This window comes from Herpailurus yagouaroundi, unplaced genomic scaffold (assembly GCF_014898765.1).
Source record: "Herpailurus yagouaroundi ecotype Mexico unplaced genomic scaffold, PumYag 185, whole genome shotgun sequence".
In the NCBI taxonomy this organism is placed as follows: domain Eukaryota; kingdom Metazoa; phylum Chordata; class Mammalia; order Carnivora; family Felidae; genus Herpailurus; species Herpailurus yagouaroundi.
In genome coordinates, this window is record NW_024412416.1 from 6,217,042 (window position 1) to 6,238,081 (window position 21,040).

General features: G+C 45.5%; 1 protein-coding gene and 1 long non-coding RNA gene across 4 annotated transcripts in view; one reads left to right on the plus strand and one right to left on the minus strand.

The window, feature by feature from the left end:
• Nucleotides 1-259: 259 nt before the first annotated feature.
• The window catches only part of TICRR (TOPBP1 interacting checkpoint and replication regulator), a 95,190-nt gene continuing 74,409 nt past the window's right edge, over nucleotides 260-21,040 (minus strand). For all 3 annotated transcript variants that reach the window (XM_040493667.1, XM_040493665.1, XM_040493668.1), the window contains 7 exons: nucleotides 10,947-11,037; nucleotides 8,165-8,226; nucleotides 6,959-7,093; nucleotides 6,218-6,375; nucleotides 1,982-4,124; nucleotides 1,736-1,861; nucleotides 260-953 (listed from right to left, as the gene is read on the minus strand). In XM_040493667.1, the coding sequence (XP_040349601.1) occupies nucleotides 841-953; nucleotides 1,736-1,861; nucleotides 1,982-4,124; nucleotides 6,218-6,375; nucleotides 6,959-7,093; nucleotides 8,165-8,226; nucleotides 10,947-11,037 (2,828 nt within the window). In that variant the 3' untranslated portion in view covers nucleotides 260-840. The remainder of the gene's footprint in view (nucleotides 954-1,735; nucleotides 1,862-1,981; nucleotides 4,125-6,217; nucleotides 6,376-6,958; nucleotides 7,094-8,164; nucleotides 8,227-10,946; nucleotides 11,038-21,040) is intronic.
• On the plus strand, nucleotides 4,118-20,917 carry LOC121042400 (uncharacterized). Its single transcript, XR_005796173.1, has 3 exons — nucleotides 4,118-4,923; nucleotides 14,641-14,644; nucleotides 20,907-20,917. It is a non-coding gene; the product is annotated as an uncharacterized LOC121042400 (long non-coding RNA).

Sequence of the window (21,040 nt, forward strand, 5' to 3'; positions counted from 1 at the left end):
CAGATTTGAGAACATGACAGGTGTAAAGGCTTTTTAGAGCCCCTGAGACAGGCCCAATTCAGAATTGTGGACCGGGGCCCCCACCAGGAGTCCCCAGAAGCTGCTCCTTGGGACACGCCGGGCCTCTGTGTGACTCCGGTGCGTCTCCCCACTCACGGTGAGGACCGTTGGGCACTGGCTGAGTTTCAGAGCAGACCCGGGGATGTGGCTGCTCCAGGAACCACCAGAGCTCAGCCCTGGTGAGTAAGCAGAAATGCACTGAGTAGCAAGAGAGGACTTTATTATTATACGGGGAAGGCAAGAAATTTATTCTGTCTGCCACCACCTTCAGCTTTGTGTGTGGTGCTTTAGTTCGCGAGCCCTGCCGGGATCTCCGGGGCCCAGCCTAACGGCAGCTTCATAAAGAACCCATGAAGGGGCTGGGGGGGGGGGGGGGGCGACTGACTTGCCTTGGTCTCTCGGAGGGCAGGGCTGGAATGAGCGCCTGGTCTTACAGTTCCTGCCTGCTTCCTGACTCCCAGCCCCAGCGACACCACCTCCCTAAGGAGGGGTAGGGCTGGATTTCCGGAGAGGGAGTAAAGACTGTGACAGCTGACCACAAAGAGGCATGGGGACCGGGCTGACTGCAGCTTCCTCTTTTGAACTCCCTTGGCTCCACTGAGCCCTGGCGATTCCTGTTTCTGTGCAGCAAGCCCAGGGTTACGTGGGACAGAGAGCAGCCTGGAACTTCCAACCCGGAGAAGACCGCTCAGAACACGTCTTCTGTGCTGGGGACACGGTGGCTCCGGCCACGCTCCGTAGTGTTTGAAGTTTTAAGTCCCCCGACCGGTTCCAGCCTCACTAGCTAATCAGCTTCTTCCGTGTGTAAGTTCTGCTGATGGGGCGTCTCCTGGAGAAGGCTCGGCTGAAAGGAGAGTCTTCTGCTGTGGCCGGGAAAACATCCATATCCTCATCTAGAGAAAGGCAGAAAGACTTAGTGGGCAGGAAGTCACTGAGGACAGAACAAAAGAAAACGGGCTTGAACTGGAGAGGCTACACCCGAAGACGGACTGACACCAGCACTGCCTGCAGGTTCTCGGGCTGCGTGAGCGCCCCCCACCCGTCAGCACTGACTGGACGGCAGTAAATAATGGAAAAAGCTAAGTACTGCAGTTTGAACTCCCTCAGCTGGGTCTGTACATTCTTTTTGGCTCAGATTGTGGGGTTTATGCTGTTTCACGTGATTTATGTCTGAGTGTCAAGGGAGAAGAACCACCAAAGGCCCCCCACTCCTGCATTCCCCTTTAGTTCCAGGAGCCCTTTCTAACCCATGCACTCAGCAGACGCAAGCCATGGGGTCGAGGAAAGGGAAGCCTCGAGTCTGATCACGACAGCCAGTCCTCCATCTACCACAGAAGCTTCCAGTACAGAAGCGTGGAACCCGCTGTGGGAAAGCCGCCAGCGTGCCGCCCACCCCTCTCCTCCACACGCTCCCGCCACACAGGATGTGGGATGTCCACATCTGTCACAGTTTCAAGAAGCTGAAGAAAACACATCAGGATCTGAGGCCTGCACTTAACTACACCATGGGGTTAGAACCATTCTTTGGGAAGAGCACGGGACCCTGCAGGGACGGTCCTCTGTCCCGAGACCCCGGCCTTCCCTAGAACTCCTTCCCCAGACGGCCTGGCAGCCCCGAGCTGACCCTGGGGAGGCACCCAGCAGTCACTCCTCAGGACCTTCCGTGAACAATTACCTCTGGCATCGTTCCACCGAGAGGAAGGCGTTCTCCCCTGGAACAGCAGTGGAGACTGGGTCAGGGCCTGCAGCCCGCTGGCAGAGACGCCACTCCGCACGGCACAGCCGGGAGAAGGCGTGGAACCTACAGAGACGCAGGGTGAGCACGGCTCCGTGGTACCCCATGCCACGGGGCCCGGGCCTCTTCAAGGAGCAGCTCTGAGGCGCTCCCCCCAACCCCCAAAACCCACGGCGGCAGCCTCACCTGAAAAGAACACCTCGTCGTCCCCCGTGGAGGGCAGGTACAGCACGCTCACGCCCGGAGACCGCTCCTCGCTCTTGCTGAATTCTGGGTCTCCTCTCTGCCCGTCACACGCTCTTTTTGCTTGACACTCCATTTCCTCCTCAGCAGGAAGGAGCCTCTTCCTGGAACCCAGCCCAAACTGTCCCCAAGAGCAGGCTTCCTCGGCCTTCGGCACACTGTCCCCGGGAGGCGAATGGTCGGGCAGCTGGCACACCCCCTCGAGCTCAAAATCCCCCAAGAGGCGAGTTCTGCTGATGCTGAGCTCGGGGCCTCGCTCCCTCCTCTCCGGCTCGAGTAGGGACACCCCTGCAGGGAGGTCAGCGCTGACCTCACTCCTCGCAGCAGAGCTGCTGCCCACTGCCCGCTTCCTGCGGGGCCAGTCTCTGATGGTGTCCGGAGTGGTCTTCCCGCTGTGCTTGGGAGACGGGGTCCAAGGAACACTGCCGTCTGTCTGAAACGGAGAGGGGGTGCTAGAGGGGCCGCGGGTGGGGGTACAGGACTGGCAGATGTACATCTGTCCCCCGCTCTTGCCAGGGGTGCTGTGTGAGGGGCGGAGGCAGGGGGGAGACACATAGGTGGCTTCGGGTCTCCCTGAGGACCTGCCAGCCCGGGGCAGGCCAACACCAGGGAGGGAGCTCTCGTCGCCCCGGGAGCTCCCCGCCCTTCGTAGGGACTCAGCTTCACACAGACAGCCGGGGTCGATCTTTCTGATGCGAAGCTTGGGCAGGCCAGAAGCTCGCATCTCCAGCTCTACCTCGTATGTCTGCGGGCTGGCGGGGGCTTCTGGAAGCCGAGCTGACGCCTGCAGATCCTCCAGCTGCGCGGCGGCCTGGCGCTGCCTTCTGTCTGCAGTGCAGCGCAGGTCGTAGGAAGGTGTCGGGGGAGAACCAGGCCCGCAGGAACGAGGGGATGGAAGAACCCCAGGGCTCGACGGAGAAGACTTCTCCTTGGCAACCATCGTCCTTGACTGCCTCTCCTCTCCCATTGGTGCCACATCACTTTTCAAGCCGTCACTGCCGTCAAGCTGTGCTTCGTCCAGGGGAGTGAGATACTCTGTGTCACTCGCCATCAGCAGAGGAGAGGACAGACGCCAGTCCCTCCTGAAGCCAAGCCCAGGGTAGCTGTGTCTTTCAGGGGAAGACCGAAGAGAAAGGCTCACTTCCTTCTGGTCCTTTCTGGCATCTGTGCTGGCAGCTGGGTTGTCAGCTGGGGCCTCTCTAGGAGCAGCAGAGGCACTAGGCTGGTGTTCCAGGAAGCTGCTTGCAAGATCCGAGGGCCCTCTGCACCTTTTTCCAGTTTTAGAGGGGGGCAGAGGGGGTGCGGGGTCAGACTGGGCATTCTGCAGGATTCTGGGAGGAGTTGAGGAAGCAGGACAGGAGAGAGGTGAGGCTACATTGGGGGCTTTCCAGGGCTCTCTCCAGTCCATTTCTCCAGGGGAAGGAGAGTTCGTCGAAAATTTCCGAAATGGACTCTTCTTGGAAACCTTGCCTGAGGGAAAGGTGAAAGGCTTCTCTGGAGGAGGAGATGGGGGAGGCACCAGACTTGTCATCCCCGGGCTCCCGGGGGTGGAGGCGGCTTTCTCCTTTCCTTTTTGTGCTAGCTCCCCTGCCTGGGAGGCCCCCGGGACACAGGGACGGTGGTGCTCTTGGTCCGGAGGTGTCTCTCCCCGCACCTCCGAGGCTGCCGCTCGCGGAGAGGACCCGGCAGGACTCAGACCTGCAGTCCCGTTGGGGGCTGCGGGGCAGGGGGTGCTTTCTGGACTGGAGGTCACCGAGAGTGGCCAAGTAGAATTCCGCAGAAATCCAGCTGGCTGACCACCTGGCCTTCCGGGGGTTCTTGGGATCTTCTTTTCAAGAGGAGAGGTTCCTCCTTTAGCCAGGGAGCAGCCTTTCTGAGGAGTGACTTTTGGTTGAGATGGTGAGCCCCAGTCCTGTGAGGAGTCTTTTAAGGACTCCTCAAAAATGGCCTGTTTCGCAGGGGTCACTTCAGTAGGGGGTTTCTGCCACCTTTCAGGGGTGCGCAGTGGAGTTCGTGGCATACGAGGGAACCGTCTCGGCGTCACTTTAGAAGAGCTTGGAGATTTCCGGTTACTCTTCTTGGGAGTCTGTAAAGAAATGCTCATTTCAGTGCCTGAATGTCATCACCCATATGCTCTACAGAGCATCTGAGTCACCTCTAAGACAATCAGAAAGGCACATGGGAAATCCTTAACCTGGATTTCAGACAGTGGCACATTTCAATTTCCAAAACATGATGCGCACTTTTCTTTTCCTAGCACTAAGCACCAAATCTGATCTTGGTCCTAAGACCAAGAATTTTCTTCAGATGCATACTACAGCTAAAACACGCTTTGCCTTCGATGGTGGATCACTCCACTACTGCCACGGTCTCTTCCACCGCACCACTCCTGCTCCCTTCCTGAAGTCGCTTCTAGGTGTCACATCAGCTGCTGTTCACCTGCCTTCAACATGTGCTTGCTACACACCCGTCATGTGTCAGGCCGTGGCGGGGGGGTGGGGTGGGGATGGAGTATGGAATAGACGGATACATAAGGTCCAGCAACAAAGACGACGTCTCAGGAACAACACTCCCCAGCAAAAAATCTCCCTTCCTTCTGGCAAAATGCAGTTAAACACTCCAACAGGTAAAGCAGGTCAGACACCCATCACGATCATCTCAAGGGAATCCCGGTCTAGTGGGTATTTCACGTGGAATGGGGTACAGAAAGATGGTAACAGTGTCACCAGCGCACCGACAGGGATGTGCGTGGGACAACACGTGTTGGCAGCACAAGAGAGGACTGTCTAACCCAGCTAGCCTGAAGGGGGGACAGGAACAGTGAGTTAGGTCATTAAGAATGGGTACCAGCAGGTAAATGCAAAAGGTGGGAAAGCAGGGAAGAGGTAATTTTGGTGCCTTTTTAAAAAAAAAAATTTTTTTAACGTTTATTTATTATTGAGAGACAGAGACAGAGTGTGAGCAGGGGAGGGGCAGAGAGAGGGAGACACAGAATCGGAAGCAGGCTCTGAGCTGTCTGCACAGAGCCCTACCCGGGGCTCGAACTCACAAACCGTGAGATCATGACCTGAGTCGAAGTCGGACGCTTAACCAACTGAGCCACCTAGGTGCCCCTGGTGCCTTTGCTCTATCATTTTCTCTGCCTAAAACGAAAACCAGCAGCTGCATGCGGACCTATGTGCAGCCTGACGTCACCGGAAAGGTAGAGGACAGAGCAGAGGGAGAGTGGGAGCCAGAGCCAGCCGATGGAGGCCCATGCCCATCTGGAGAGGACTGAACCTGGTTCCGTAAATCTGTGGTCTTCAAACCCATCTCCATAGCTGAGTGTCCTGCCACAAACTCTAAGCGGTTTATTGGGTTTCCAAATAAAAATTATTTTTTAACATAAGGATTCCATTTTCAGAAAACCCTGTTTAACAACAGGTCTCTAGAGCTTTAAGCAAAGTGATGCAGTCAGAAAGCTCACTCCAGGGGGTGCCTGGGTGGCTCAGTGGGTGAAGCATCCAACTTCGGCTCAGGTCATGATCTCCCGGTTTGTGGGTTCAAGCCCCGCGTTGGGCTCTGTGCTGACAGCTCAGAGCCTGGAGCCTGCTTCGGATCCTGTGTCTCCCTCTCTCTCTGCCCCTCCCCCCACTGTGCTCTCTCAAAAATAAATAAATGTAAAAAAAAAAAAGGCTCACTCTGGCCTCTGGGGGCAGGATGGACTTGAGAGGGAAGAGGGAAAAGACAGTTGAAATGTTCCAGGCAGAACTGGAATAGGGCAGAACTGCAGGGATGGAGAAAAGGGAATCGGTATAAATGGCTATGTCTGGGAGTGACTCAGGCTTCTCACGTGGATGACTGGATTGGGTGGGTAGTGTAAGGGCAACAGATGAATGATGCCTGTACATTTCAGGAAGATCTACACGTGGTGTATGATAAAAATGGTGGACGAAACCAAGAGACTAGATGAGATCATTTCTGTTTTCTCCTACCACCTTGGCCTCAGCCAAACTGCTGCCTTACATCCCTATATACCCAATAACCATTCATCTCGATCAACCCAACCACCCCCAAATACGTATTAACATCTACAGATCACCTGCTTTCTTGTCCCTAATGGTCTCAGTGGGTTTTCTGGGCCATGTTTGTTTCCCCCCACAAGACCACACTATTTTAAACATTATAGAAATGTTATACCTGATAAGCTGTAGGTATCTCAGAACCCAATGTGCTTCTTGAAGTCCTCTGAAGTCGAGCTGAACCCTTCTCAGAAGGACTGACCATCTCATGCAATGCCCCAAAAAGCAGGCTCTTGGGAGAACGAATACTTCGGTTTGGAGATTTTTCTCTTTGGTCTGCAAGTCAAAAACAGTAATTCTTTCTCAACTTCTGCCCTCCCAATACTAACAGAACAGCCAGTCCATACAAGAAAACAATTTTTTTCGAGCTACTGGGAGTGGGGGATCCCACCTAATTACGCCAGCAACCCCAATTATTGCTGCCATCTGGACTTTTAATAAGATTGCATAGTTACCTCAGCCCTTATGTGAGGCAAGTAAAAGAATTTAATTTGTAAATACAAAAACACATTATCTGATGATCCAAACTAATGATGGATGAAAAAATGAAGGACAAACAGGTATCCCCTTCCACCTAGGACCCGAGTGTAGAATGTGAACACATGGTGGAAATAACAGGTAATTTACCTGTTGAATGAATAAATTACCGAAAGGATAGTATGAATGACCAGCTGTAGGAATCCAAAGGAAGGACACTGTTAGTGAATGTCATGGATCGTCCATCACTCTAAACCTCTACTGAATATGCCTGTTGTACCGCTCCAATATCAAGAAAGGAAATGCCAAGTTTTATACTTCTTTTCCCAAAAATACTTCCCGCCAAGTAGGCACACAACTAGGCGGTGGGCAAGCAAGTTACCTGATTTGTCTTGCTGGAATGAGTGAACTCTTTGCACACTTCGAGACTTGGGCTGAGACGCAGAATAGAAGGAACCAGAATTTGTCCTGCTGAGTGACAACTGCTTGATTCGAGGACTTCGTCTCAAGCTTATGTCTACAAAACCAGAATCACAGTTAGTAACCAGGGAGAAACACAAGCTTTTTACATTTGCCTGTGTATGAAATGGGTAAAATTTATGTTATACCACATACAAAATGGACTGTCACAAATTACTGACCTTGAGACTTCTGAAGTGTAACAGAGTTACAAGGGGTAGGACATATGGCTCCAACAAAGTTCAGAAAAACCACTGACCTACCAGACTGTGACCTTTGGAAATCTCAAACTGCCACCCTTTTAACCATGATACTGGGTGAAAAAAGGGTTTATATAGTGTGACTTCTGCAAAAAATTTTTTAAATTTAAAAATTGCAGTTTTCATGTTTATGATACATACATTTGTGTAGCAACGACACCTGTCAGAGTATCAGTGAAGCTAAAACGTTAAGTATTTCTGAGTTGTGGGATTACCAAGCAATTATTAAAAATTTGGCTTCTTGGGGCGCCTGGGTGGCTCAGTCGGTTAAGCGTCCGGCTTGGGCTCAGGTCACGATCTCGCAGCTTGTGAGTTCGAGCCCCGCGTCGGGCTCTGTGCTGACAGCTCACAGCCTGGAGCCTGTTTCAGATTCTGTGTCTCCCTCCCTCTCTGACCCTCCCCTGTTCATGCTCTGTCTCTCTGTCTCAAAAATAAATAAATGTTAAAAAAAAAATTTTTTTTTTTAACTTGACTTCTCTATTTTTTATTTTACTTTTCTGATTTTTCTACAATAAACAAATTACTTGAGTCATTAAAAACATGACTTTGTTTTTGGAAAAAACAAAATGTTTGCTTTTGGAAACCCCTGAATTACATGTACTTTAAAAAGAAGCCACGGCACTTTGTATCACCCCGTGTTAGCCCGTACCCTGACCTCTGTTCCTACTGTGTAAAAAGGTTTCTCCAGAAATTCCCTCAGGAAATTCTGTGTAAAAGGCCATTTACTAATAAACATTTACTGATCTACACTGCAGGCCCAGAGCTGTCATAGTGTCTGCACAATATCTTAGGACATGCTGAACACCACCACAAATAGAGGGTTTTCAAAGAAACTAGAGAAAACAGCACAAAACAAACATAGGTAATACCGTCTGCTCCTTTTTCTGGGGACTCTTCGACTATGTCAATATCAGGACCAGGCTCCGAGGACCTTAATGAATAACAAGCATAGGGATTATTTAGTATCACTCATGGTTCATGCACCACAAGCCTCACAAAGCAACAGAGACCACAGGGCTTAAGAGTACCAGTGTTGGCAAGCACTCTCATATACTTTACTGTTGCAAGTAAAATGGTTAGAACACTTTTTTGGAAAGTGGTTTTACAACAAAAAAATTAATTAAAAATATGCATGCCTTCTAACCCACCCATTTCTCTCCTTGCAATTTATCCTGTAGATAACTTGCACAAGTATGTAAAATCTGTACACAAATAATGTCAAGATGAAACCTTCCTATTATTCCTGTTAAGTTCAGCTAAAAACCCTGGATGTTATATTAAAATGAACTACAGGGGCGCGTGGGTGGCACAGTCGGTTAAGCGTCCGACTTCAGCCAGGTCACGATCTCGCGGTCCGGGAGTTCGAGCCCTGCGTCGGGCTCTGGGCTGATGGCTCAGAGCCTGGAGCCTGTTTCCGATTCTGTGTCTCCCTCTCTCTCTGCCCCTCGCCCGTTCATGCTCTGTCTCTCTCTGTCCCAAAAATAAATAAACGTTGAAAAAAAATTAAAAAAAAAAAAATGAACTACAGATTAAACAGTGACAAGAAGAGGCAGGTGGCTGGGGATCCCAGGACCCAGAGAGACAGGGCAGTGAGCTCCCAGAGAGTTCCCTTTTTGCTTCCTGGATCCTGGACTGGGTGCTGGGGAAATAGATAACCCAAATATGCCAACAGGTACCAAAACTGCCCTAAGAAAAGTCAGCTTTCTCTAGCCAAAGAGCCAGGAAAGGGGCAGCTTAGCACGACAAACTTTCAGACACTAACTACCATGGAAAACTGTGGCCCACCACACACATAGGCTGAGCCGAGATCCTAAACTTGCAGCCTGGTCCAGCAGTGATGATGACCCCTCCATGTAATGACAGATGCTTTTGCATTTTTGTTTTCTAATTTTTGAGACAGAAAGCAGGGGAGGGGCAGAGAGAGGGAGACAGAGGATCAGAAGCAGGCTCCGTGCTTACAGCAGAGAGCCGGATATGGGGCTTGAACTCATGAACCACAAGATCATGACCTGAGCCAACATCAGAAGCTTAACCGACTGAGCCACCCAGGTGCCCCGCGTGGGTTTTTTTTTTTTAAGTTTTTTATTTTTAGAGAGAAAGTGTGAGCATGTGAGGGGAGGAGCTGAGAGGGAGAGAATTTTTTTGAAGGTTTTTTAAAATGTTTATTTTGAGAGAGAGCATGTGCACAAGGGAGGGGCACAGAGAGAGAGAGAATCCCAAGCAGGTGGCACGGAGCCTGACGTGGGGCTTGAACACATAAACCATGAGATCACGAGCTCAGCCGAAACCAAGAGTCAGTTGCCTAAGTGACTAAGCCACCCAGACGCTCCAAGAGAATCTTTAAGCAGGCTTTGCACTTAGCACACAGCCCAACATGGGGCTTGATCTCACAACCATGAGGTCCTGACCTGAGCCAAAATCAAGAAATCAGACAGTTAAATGACTGAGCCACCCAGATGCCATGAAGAATGGTTTTTAAAATTGTGCAGGGGAGGACTGGGTGGCTCAGTCAGCTGAGCACCAGACTCTTGACTTTGGCTCAGGTCGTGATCCCAGGATCTTGGGATCAAGCCCTGTGTGGGTGGCTGAGCACAGAGCTTGCTTGGGTTTTCTCCCTCCTTCTTCTGCTCCTCCCCCATGTGTGAGCACATGCATACACGCTCTCTGAAAAAAAATTTTTTTTAAGTTTATAATGGAAATGCAAGCTGGTGCAGCCACTCTGGAAAACAGTATGGAGGTTCCCAAAAAACTAAAAATAGAACTACCCTACAACCCAGCAATTGCACTACTAGGCATTTATCCAAGGGATACAGGTGTGCTCTTTTGAAGGGACACATGCACCCCCGTGTTTATAGCAGCACTATCAACAATAGCCAAAGTATGGAAAGAGCCCAAATGTCCATCGATGGACAAATGAATAAAGATGTGGTATATATGTACAATGGAGTATTACTCGGCAATCAAAAAGAATGAAATCTTGCCATTTGCAACTACGTGAATGGAACTGGAGGGTATTATGCTAAGTGACATTAGTCAGAGAAAGACAAGTGTCATATGACTTCACTCATATGAGGATTTTAAGAGACAAAACATGAACATAAGGGAAACAAAAATAACATAAAAACAGGGAGGGGGACAAAACAGAAGAGACTCTTAAATATGGAGAACAAACTGAGGGTTGCTGGAGGGGTTGTGGGAGGGGGGATGGGCTAAATGGGGAAGGGGCACTGAGGAATCTACTCCTGAAATCATTGTTGCACTATATGCTAATTTGGATGTAAATTAAAAAAAAAAATAAAACAAGTTAAAAAAAATTTTTTTAATTAAAAAAAAAAGTTTATAAATGTGGAATACCCATTTGATGGACTGCTTCTCAGCAACCCCTCACCACCCCAAAAAGGAAGAAATATGGATACATACAACACCATGGACCAATCTCAAAATAATTATGCCAAGTGAAAGAGGTGACGCAAAAGAGTGCATTCTGTATGATTCTCTAGCCCTCAGAATTTACAGAATGCTGAATACTCTTTAGTAATAAGACAGTTAAGACATCAGTCACAGGGGCTCCGAGAAGGTGGACAGTGGCCCACAAGATCATTAGCAAGGCTGTGTGACTACACAAAGTAGCTAGGCAAGGATGTTACTCACCTGCCCTTGATTTGTCTATGAAGAAGCCTTCTGGAGACCTGCTTATGTACTGGAGTCTCAGCCACACTCTTAGTCAGCAGTTTGTGATAACCTAAAATGTAAATAGCATCAATTTCATTTAACCTTATCAAGAAGTGGCAGCAAGGCAAAGCGAGCAGTCTGCAATTCTGTATGGCTTACTACTCACCTGGAGTGGTTTTTGTTTGTCTTTACCGGAGGGGCTCTTGATTGTTTTGGGGCTAACGTCTAACCATCGGACTTAATTTAACATGATACCATGATACAACAGTCAATCAGCATTAGAGATTAAATAATAAGCTAGTGTAAAATACTGTAAAATTCTAATAAGCAATTCTGAAAAAAAAATATTTAATCAGGACTAATAAGTATCCATCTCACCAGTGCTTCTTATATTTATGATGAAATGATAGAGTATGAAAGTGCTGACATGCCACACAGATATTAAGATACTGAATAGCGAGAGCCATCTAGCCGGCATGCATTTCCGCAGTGGGGTATGTAAACCAAGCTGATCACGGGAGGACTAGTTTAGAGGGAATTAGAAGTGACCAGGAAGAGAAGTGATGTCGGCAGGAATGTGGTGTAAGAACCTCTGAAATAACTCTTCCACAAAAGGAACGAGAACATTGGGCAAAAATGGGCAAAATCAGCCTTTTCAGAACTCTGGAAATTAACTAGTTTGCAACAATCCATGGAGTGTTTATCCAAGAAAAACAGTGAATCCCAGTAACAGCAGCCAAGTCCATGGAACTTTATCTTGCCCCAGCGCCCCCAGCCCTGTAGCCTTGAAAACCAACAGCCTGCAATCACTCTGCAGACCAACGGCCCAGGGGCCTGTGTGTGAACAGGGCCAAATGAGACTGGAGCTCCTCCAAAGCCCCATTCACAGATGTCATTATCTGACCTGTCTGGCAGTTCCCCCGCAAAAGCAAAATCTCACGGGCTCAAGTAGTCTCTGTTTGACCTCAGGACTCACCCAGTATGAATGAGCTTTTTCCAGGGAGCACTTACTGAAACCAACCAGCAGCACTTGTGAACATCACAGCTGCCTAGGGGAGTGATAACAGCTGGGGCAAACAACAAGCTAACCAAAAGCGTAAAAGGGGAAACTAGGGAATGAGGTGTCTATGGAGGACTCAACAAACCTTCAACATATTCCTGGGACCTAAAACTCCATGCAATGCAGGGCTGTGTGCACGCCCAGGGTAAACCCAAGAAGGCCCTAAGCTGTCACCCACTGCTCACCTTGAGGCTCTAGAAAAGCAGAGAGAAATATACACTGCCTGGCTGAGTACTGAAGAAATGAGCCAACGCACCAAAGGCCCTCAGCAAAGGCTGAGAAACTTACTGGTTCCAGGCATCAAAGAAAATCTGTCCAATCATTAGCTGGATCGCTAAGCTAAGTGAGCAGATGTCAGTGGCCACACATGACAGAATACAGACTTTAAAGAATTAGTTCAGGAAAGTCACCAAACAAAAGCAGTAACAAGAACAACAAACACTGGAGGGGAGAAGTCAGAAGTGCCTTATTATGTTACGTCCAGTTGTCAATAAACAAAGAGACACGCAGGGGTGCCTGGGTGGCTCGGTCGGTTATGTGTCCAGCTTCGGCTCAGGTCACGATCTCGTGGTCCGTGGGTTCGAGCCCTGCGTCGGGCTCTGTACTGACAGCTCAGAGCCTGAGCCCGTTTCAGATTCTGCGTGTGTGTCTGTCTGTCTCTACCCCCACTCGCACTCTCTCAAAAACAATCATTAAAAAAAAAAAAAAGAAAAGCGCTGAAAGGGCAAAGACTCAACCAAGAATTGAATATCCAGCAAAATTATTGTTCAAAATGAGGGAGAAATTAGCACATTCCCAGGTTAAAAACAAATCCCCCCCCCCCCCAAAAAACAGAACTTTTCAGTAGCAGACCTGCCCCATGCGTAATACTAGAGGGGGTCCTTCAGGCTGAGAGCAAAGGGCACTCAAGAGTGAGGCAAATCCTGGGGCGCCTGGGTGGCGCAGTCGGTTAAGCGTCCGACTTCAGCCAGGTCACGATCTCGCGGTCCGGGAGTTCGAGCCCCGCGTCGGGCTCTGGGCGGATGGCTCGGAGCCTGGAGCCGGTTTCCGATTCTGTGTCTCCCTCTCTCTCTGCCCCTCCCCTGTTCATGCTCTGTCTCTCTCTGTCCCAAAAATAAATAAACGTTGAAAAAAAAAAATTAAGAGTGAGGCAAATCCATGGGAAGAATCAAAGAGCACCAGGGAAGGAACTAGATAAAGAAATACGACGTACAGCACAGAAGCAGTTTCCGTTTGTAACTCTCTTCTCCTAGGAGTTGAAAAATAAAGTGATCATTATAAATTGATGTTGATGGGCATAGAGTGTACGAAGATGTAATGTGTATAACAACGGAGCACAAAGGAGGGGGTAGGAAACAGAACGGTATTTATAGGAGCAAAGTTTTTCAATACTGCTCAAATGAAGTTGGTATTAATCTGAATTAGGCTCTTAGAAGATAGGAATTGTAATCTCCAGAGGGAGTGATGTTACACTAAATAGTGCCATAAGAAGCTAGGGGTTGGTCTCTCCACCAAAACAGCTAGTAAGCTGGCAGGGGAGTGGGGGGTGGGAAATGATCAGGATCAAGTATTTTAGAACTCTGGAACCCAAGGAGCTACTGGCAACAATGAGGGACAGGATCTGTGCAAGGAAGATGCTGCTGATTTCTGGTAAGGGAACACCACGCATGAAGCTCTGACCTCCTCTCCCCAGCCTCACCGCAGCTGTGGGGAGAGGGGCCGACACTCCGGGAGCAGGTGGCTGATGGTAGGGCAGACACCTTGTCCTCCAAACTTGGGGTTGTGTGGCTAATCCGATGGACCCCTGATGGGCGGGCGCAGACACTTGCTCTGGTTTTGGGACCTCCAGGAGGCAGCTGCGTTTCCCAAGATGGCTATGGGAATATTTAAAGGGACAAGAATACTTTCTTGTTTTTCCCTTTTAAGAGTCAGACATTTAAGGAAATCTTGGTCAGGTTACTGGCAAACCAGAGATAACAGAACAGAAACTTCGGTGACCACACACAATATGGACTACATGTCTCTGTTTGGAAAACAGAGACAGCTGAAGTCCTCAATATGCGAAGAGGAGCAAACACTCAGGAGTGGGAGAATCTGGTTTCCAAAGTTGCCACATTGTAATAGTCAGAATATCTAATCTTCAACAAACAATTACAAAATATACAAAGGAACAGGGACATAGAGCCCATCCACAGGAAAAGGAGAATTTGATGGAGACCGTCACTAAGAAAACCCATCAGAATGGCTGGTCAAGGACAGTAAATCAAGTTTTCTAAATGTGCTCAATGACTCAAGAATATCACAAAGAAATAAAGAAATCAGTAAAACAATGTATGAACAAAATGAGACTGTCAACAAAGTGATAAAAATTATTAAAAGAAACCTAATTCTCAAACTATTCCAAAAAATAAAAGAGGAAAAAAAACTTCTAAATTCATTTGACAAGACCAGCATTACCCTGATACCAAAACCAAAGACACTACAAAAAACTACAGCCCAGTATCTCTGATGAACAAAAATGCCAAAATCCTCAACAAAATATCAGCAAACCGAATCCAGCAATACATTAAAAAAATCCCTCACCACAAGTATGATTTAATCCAAAGATGCAAGCGTGGTTCAATATTTGCAAAACAACGTGATTCTTCACATGAACAAGAGAAAGAATACCAACTGTATGATCGTCTCAATAGACACAGAAGAAACATTTGACAAACCACAGCATCCATTTATGATAAAAACTCTCAACAAAGTAGGTTTAGAGGGAACATACCTCAAAGTAATAAGGCCATAGACGAAAAACCCACAGCTAACATCATACTCAATGGTGAAAAATGAGCTTTTCCTCTAAGATCAGGAAAAAGACAAGAGTATCAACCACTTTTATTCGACACAGTACCACTGGAACTCCTAGCTGTAGCAATTGAACAAGAAATAAAAGGCATCCAAATTGGTAAGGAAGAATTAAAACTGCCACTATTTTCAGATGACATGATACTATATATAGAAAACCCTACAGATTCCACCAAAAAGCACTAGAACCGATAAATAAATTTAGTAAAGGTGCAGGATTGCAATTAATATACAGAAATCTGTTGCCTTTCTACACACTAGTAACAAAGTAGAAGAAAAAAAAAGCCCATTTACAACTGCACCAAAAAGAATAAAATACCTAGGAATAAACTTAACCAAGGAGGTGAAAGACCTGTATTCTGACAAGTATAAAACACTGATAAAAGAAATTGAAGAGGACACAAATAAATGGAAAGATATTCCATGCTCATGGATTTGAAGATTTAATATTGTTAAAATTTCCATACTACAAAAAGCAATCTACGGATTTAAGATAATCCCTATCAAAATACTAACAGCATCTTTCACAGAACTAGAACAAATACTAAAATTTGTACGGAACCACAAAAGATCCCAATTAGCCAAAGCAATCTTGATAAGGAACAAATCTAGAGGTATCACAACCTGTGATTTCAAGATATACTACAAAGCTATAATGAAAACAGTATGGTACTGGCACAAAAATAGACACACAGATCAAAAGAATCAATACAGAGCCCAGAACTAAACCACTCTTATGTGGTAAATCTACAACAAAGGAGGCAAGAATATACAGTGGGAAAAGAGTCTCTTCAATAAATGGTGCTGGGAAAACCGGATAGTTGCGTGCAAAGGATGACACTGAACCACTTTCTTATGCCATATATGAAAATAAAATGGATTAAAGACCTAAATGTGAGAACTGAAAGCATAAAAATCCTAGAAGAGAACACAGGCAGTAACCTGACATCAGCAACTTCTTTCTAGGTATGTCTCCTCAGGCAAGAGAAACAAAAGCAAAAATAAACCTTTGGGACTACACTGAAATATAAAAAGCTTCTGCACAGCAAAGGAAACCAACAAAACGACAAGGCAACCCTACTGAATGAGAGAAGATATTTGCAAATGACATATCCAATAGGGGGTTAGTATCCCAAATACATAAAGAACTCATGCAAATCAACACCAGAAAAATAATCCAATTAAAAAATGGGCAGAGGACCTGAACAGCTATTTCTCCAAAGACATACAAATGGCCAACAGAGACATAAAAAGATGCTCAAACATCACTCATCATCAAGGAAACTGAAATCAGAACTACAATGATAGGTCACTTTACGCTTGTCAGAATGGCTACTATCAAAACAAGAAATAACAAATGTTGGTGAGGATGTGGATAAAAGGGAACCCTTAGAACTGTTGGTGGGAATACCAGCTGGTGCAGCCACTGGGGAAAACAGTATGAAGGTTCCTTTATTTTATTATTATTTTTTTTTTTGTAGAGGAAATTCTTGATTTTTTAATATATATATATATATATACATACATATCTTGATTCTAAACCTTATAGTTTTGGACTATTATTATTTTTTATTTAAATCCAGGTTAGTTAACATGTAGTGTAATAATGATTTCAGGAACAGAATTTAGTGATTCATCACTTACATGTAACACCCAGTGCTCATCCCAACAAGTGCCCTCCTTAATGCCCAATGACAGTTCATTTAAAAATTAAAAACAGAATTATCATATAATTCACCAGTATAATTCCACTACTGGGTATCTATCCAAAGAAAATGATAACTGCTAATTCAAAAAGATATACACACAACTCTGTTTATTGCAACTTTACAATAGCCAAGATATGGAAGCAACCCAAATGCCCATTGATAGATGAATGGATAGAGAAGATGTGGCATACATACAATGGAATATCACTCAGCCATAAAAAAGAATGAGATCTTGACATTTGTGACAACATGAATGGCCCTAGAGGGTATTTTGCTAAGTGAACTAAGTCAGAGAAAGACAAATGCCATATGGTTTCACTTATATGTGGAACCTAAAAAAACAAAACCAGACTCCTCAATACATAGAACTGGTGGTCCCCAGAGGGGAGGTGCGTGGGGGGTGGGTGAAATAGATAAAGGGAATTAAGAGGTACAAACTTTCAGTTATAAAATAAACAGGTCACAGAGATAGTACAGCACTCTACCCAATAAGAGCAGAATACACATTATTCTCAGGCACACACAGAACACTCTCCATTATAGGTCAAATGGAAGAGCATAAAATAAGTCTCAAATTTAATAAGACTAAAATACAAAGTTTGTTCTCCAACCACAATGGAGTGAAATTGGAAATTAACAACAGAAGGAATTTGGGAAACTCACAAATACATGAAGGTCAATGCACACATAAATAGTCAATGGGCCAAAGAAGAAATCACAAGGGAAATTAGAAAATATTTTGAGATAATGACAATGAAAGCACAACACACCCAAACTTACAGGACACAGCTAAAGTAGTGCTTAGAAGGGAATTTGTACCTGTAATGCCTGTATTAAAAAACAAGATCTCAAATCAATAACCTAAGCCTGAAAAGGTAAAAGAGATCAAACTAACATCAAAGCAAGTAGAAGGAAATGGTAAAGATTACATAGTAAATAAATGAAATCAAGAATTAAAAAACAACAGAAAAACCAATGAAACCAAAAGTCGGTTCTTTGAGAAGAACCATAAAACACCCAGTGCTTTTTAGTGAAGAATCACTCAACTCTACTCCCGTCTTTGTTAAATTGACAAATCTTTTTTTTTTTTTTTTTTAAACGTTTATCTATTTTTGGGACAGAGAGAGACAGAGCATGAACGGGCGAGGGGCAGAGAGAGAGGGAGACACAGAATCGGAAACAGGCTCCAGGCTCCGAGCCATCAGCCCAGAGCCCGACGTGGGGCTCGAACTCACGGACCGCGAGATCGCGACCTAGCTGAAGTCGGACGCTTAACCGACTGCGCCACCCAGGCGCCCCTAAATTGACAAATCTTTAACTAGACTGACCAAGAAAAGAGAGGGAAAACCCAAACTACTATGAAAGAGGGAACATTGCTACTGAGCTCGCAGAAATACAAATGACTATTAGGGAATACGGTGCACAGCTGTGTAACAGTAAAATAGATAACCAAGAAGAAATGGACAAATTCCTACAAAGACACAAACACTGCAAACAGACTCAAGAAGAAACAAAATCTGAATAAACCTGTATGTAACAAGTGAAAGGATGGAAGTAGTTATCAAAACCTTCCCACAAAGAAGTACTCAGGACTAGATGGCTTTACTGCTGACTTCTACCTAACATTTAAAAAACAATTAAATTGTTGGGGCGCCTGGGTGGCTCATCTGCCTTCGGCTCAGCTCATGATCTCATGGTTCGTGGATTGAAGCCCTGCATCGGCCTCTGTTCTCACAGCTCGGAGCCTGGAGCCGGGAGCCTGCTTCGCATTCTATGTCTCCTTCTCTCTCTGCCCCTCCCCCTGTTCATGCTCTGTCTCCCGCTCATGCTCTCTCTCTCCCTCTCCCTCAAAATAAATACACATATAAAAAAGTTTAAAAACCAAATTGTTAAAATGCTGACACTACCCAAAGCAGTCTACATATTCAATGCGATCCCTATCAAAATAACACCAGCATTCTTCACAGAGCTAGAACAAACAATTCTAAAATGGTATGGAACCAGAATAAGACCCCAAATAGCCAAAGTAATGTTCAAAAAGAAAACAAAAGCTGGAGGTATCACAATTCTGGACTTCAAGCTGTATTACAAAGCTATAATTACCAAGACAGTATGGTACTGGCACCAAAACAGACACATAGATCAATGGAACAGAGTAGAGAACCCAGAAATGGACCCACAAACGTATGGCCAACTAATCTTTGACAAAGCAGGAAAGAATATCCAATGGAATAAAGACAGTCTCTTCAGCAAGTGGTGCTGGGAAAACTGGACAGCGACATGCACAAGAATGAACCTGGACCACTTTCTTACACCAGACACAAAAATAAATTCAAAATAGATGAAAGAACTCCATGTAAGATGGGAAGCCATCAAAATCCTGTAGGAGAAAGCAGCCAAAAACCTCTTTGACCTCAGCAGCAGCAACTTCTTACTCAACACGTTTCTGGAAGCAAGGGAAACAAAAGCAAAAATGAACCACTACAAACTCATCAAGAAAACAGCTTCTACACAGCAAAGGAAACAATCAACAAAACAAAAAGGCAACTGATGGAAAAGGAGACAATATCTGCAAATGACATATCAGATAAAGGGTTAGTATCCAAAAATCCATAAAGAACTTATCAAACTCAACACCCAAAAAACAAATAATCCAATGAAGAAACGGGCAAAAGACATGAACACTTTTCCAAAGAAGACATCCAGATAGCTACCAGATACATGAAACGATGCTCAACATCACTCATCATCAGGGAAATACAAATCAAAACCACAATGAGATACCACCTCACACCTGCCAGGATGGCTAACGTTAACAACTCAGGCAATGACATGTGTTGGCAAGGATGCAGACAAAGGGCAACACTTTTGCACTGCTGGTGGGAATGCAAACTGGTGTAGCCATTCTGACAGTAGGGAGGTTCCTCAAAAAATTAAAAATAGAACTACCCTAAGACCCAGCAATTTCACTACTAGGTATTTATCCAAAGAATACAAAAATGCTAATTCGAAGGGGCACATGCACCCCAATGTTTATAGCAGCACTATCAACCAAAGCCAAGTTATGGAAAGAGCCCAAATGTCCATTGATTGATGAATAGATACAGAAGATGTGATATATACACACAATGGAATATCGGTGATCAAAAAGAATGAAATCTTGCCATTTGCAACAACATGGATGGAACTAGAGTGTATTATCCTGAGCGAAAGAGGCAAAGAAAGATAAATATATGACTTCACTCATGTGGAATTTAAGAAACAAAATGGGAAGAAAAGGAAAAATAAAAAGAGGAAGTGAGGCAAACCTTAAGAGTGTGGAGATGGGCTAAATGGGTGATGGGCATTAAGGAGAGCATTTGCTGGGATGAGCACTGGATGTTATATGTAAGTGAAGAATCACTAAATTATACTCCTGAAATCATTATTACACTATATGTTAGCTAACTTGGATTTAAATAAAATTTAAAAAAATTAACACCTTAATATATATGGTCAATTAACTTTTTTTTAAAGTTTATTTATTTTGAGAGTGAGCAAACAGGGGAGAAGCAGAGAGAGAGGGAGAAAGAATCCCAAAGAGGCTCTGTGCTGTCAGCAGAGTCCAACGTAGGGCTTGATCTCATGAACCGTGAGATCATGACCTGAGCCAAAACCAAGAATCGAATGCTTAACCGACTGAGCCACTCAGGCACCCCTGGTCAATTGACTTTGACTAAGATGCCAAGACAATTCAATGAGGAAAGAAGCCATTTCAACTAATGGGACAACTGGATAGCCATATATGAGAGAACGATGTTGGGCTCCTATCTCACACAAAATAATGCACAAAAGTTAACTCCAAATGGATCAAAGACTGAAACGTAACTGTTTAAAGTTAAAAGCGGATTCTGTTCGGTTTTTTTTTCCTAAGTTTGGACACCAAACACATGAGCAATGACAAAAATTCACAAACTGCTTTCAAATGGACTTTACCAAAATTAAAAACTTTGTGTATCAAAGAGCACTATCAAGGAAAATGAAAAGACAACCCCCAGACGAGGTAAAATATTCGCAAATCATGTATCTGATGAGGGCCCAATATCTAGAATACATAAAGAATCCTTATAATTCAACAGTAAAAAGACAACCCAATTAGAAAATGGGCTAAGATTTGAATAGACATTCTCTGAAGTAGATCTACAAATGGCCAGCAGGCACAGGATAAGATGCTCAATACCAGTCATCAGAGAAATGCAACTCATAACCACAATGAGCTACCACTGCACACCCAGGAGGATGGGGAGAATCAAAGAAAGAGACCACAGGTGGGGGGAGGTGTGGGGAAACTGGAACCCTCACACATTGCCAGCGGGAACGTGAAATGGTACAGCCACATTGGAAAGCAATTTGGTAATTCCTCGAAAGTTAAACACAGAGTTACCATATGTTCCTATAATTTCATTCCAAGG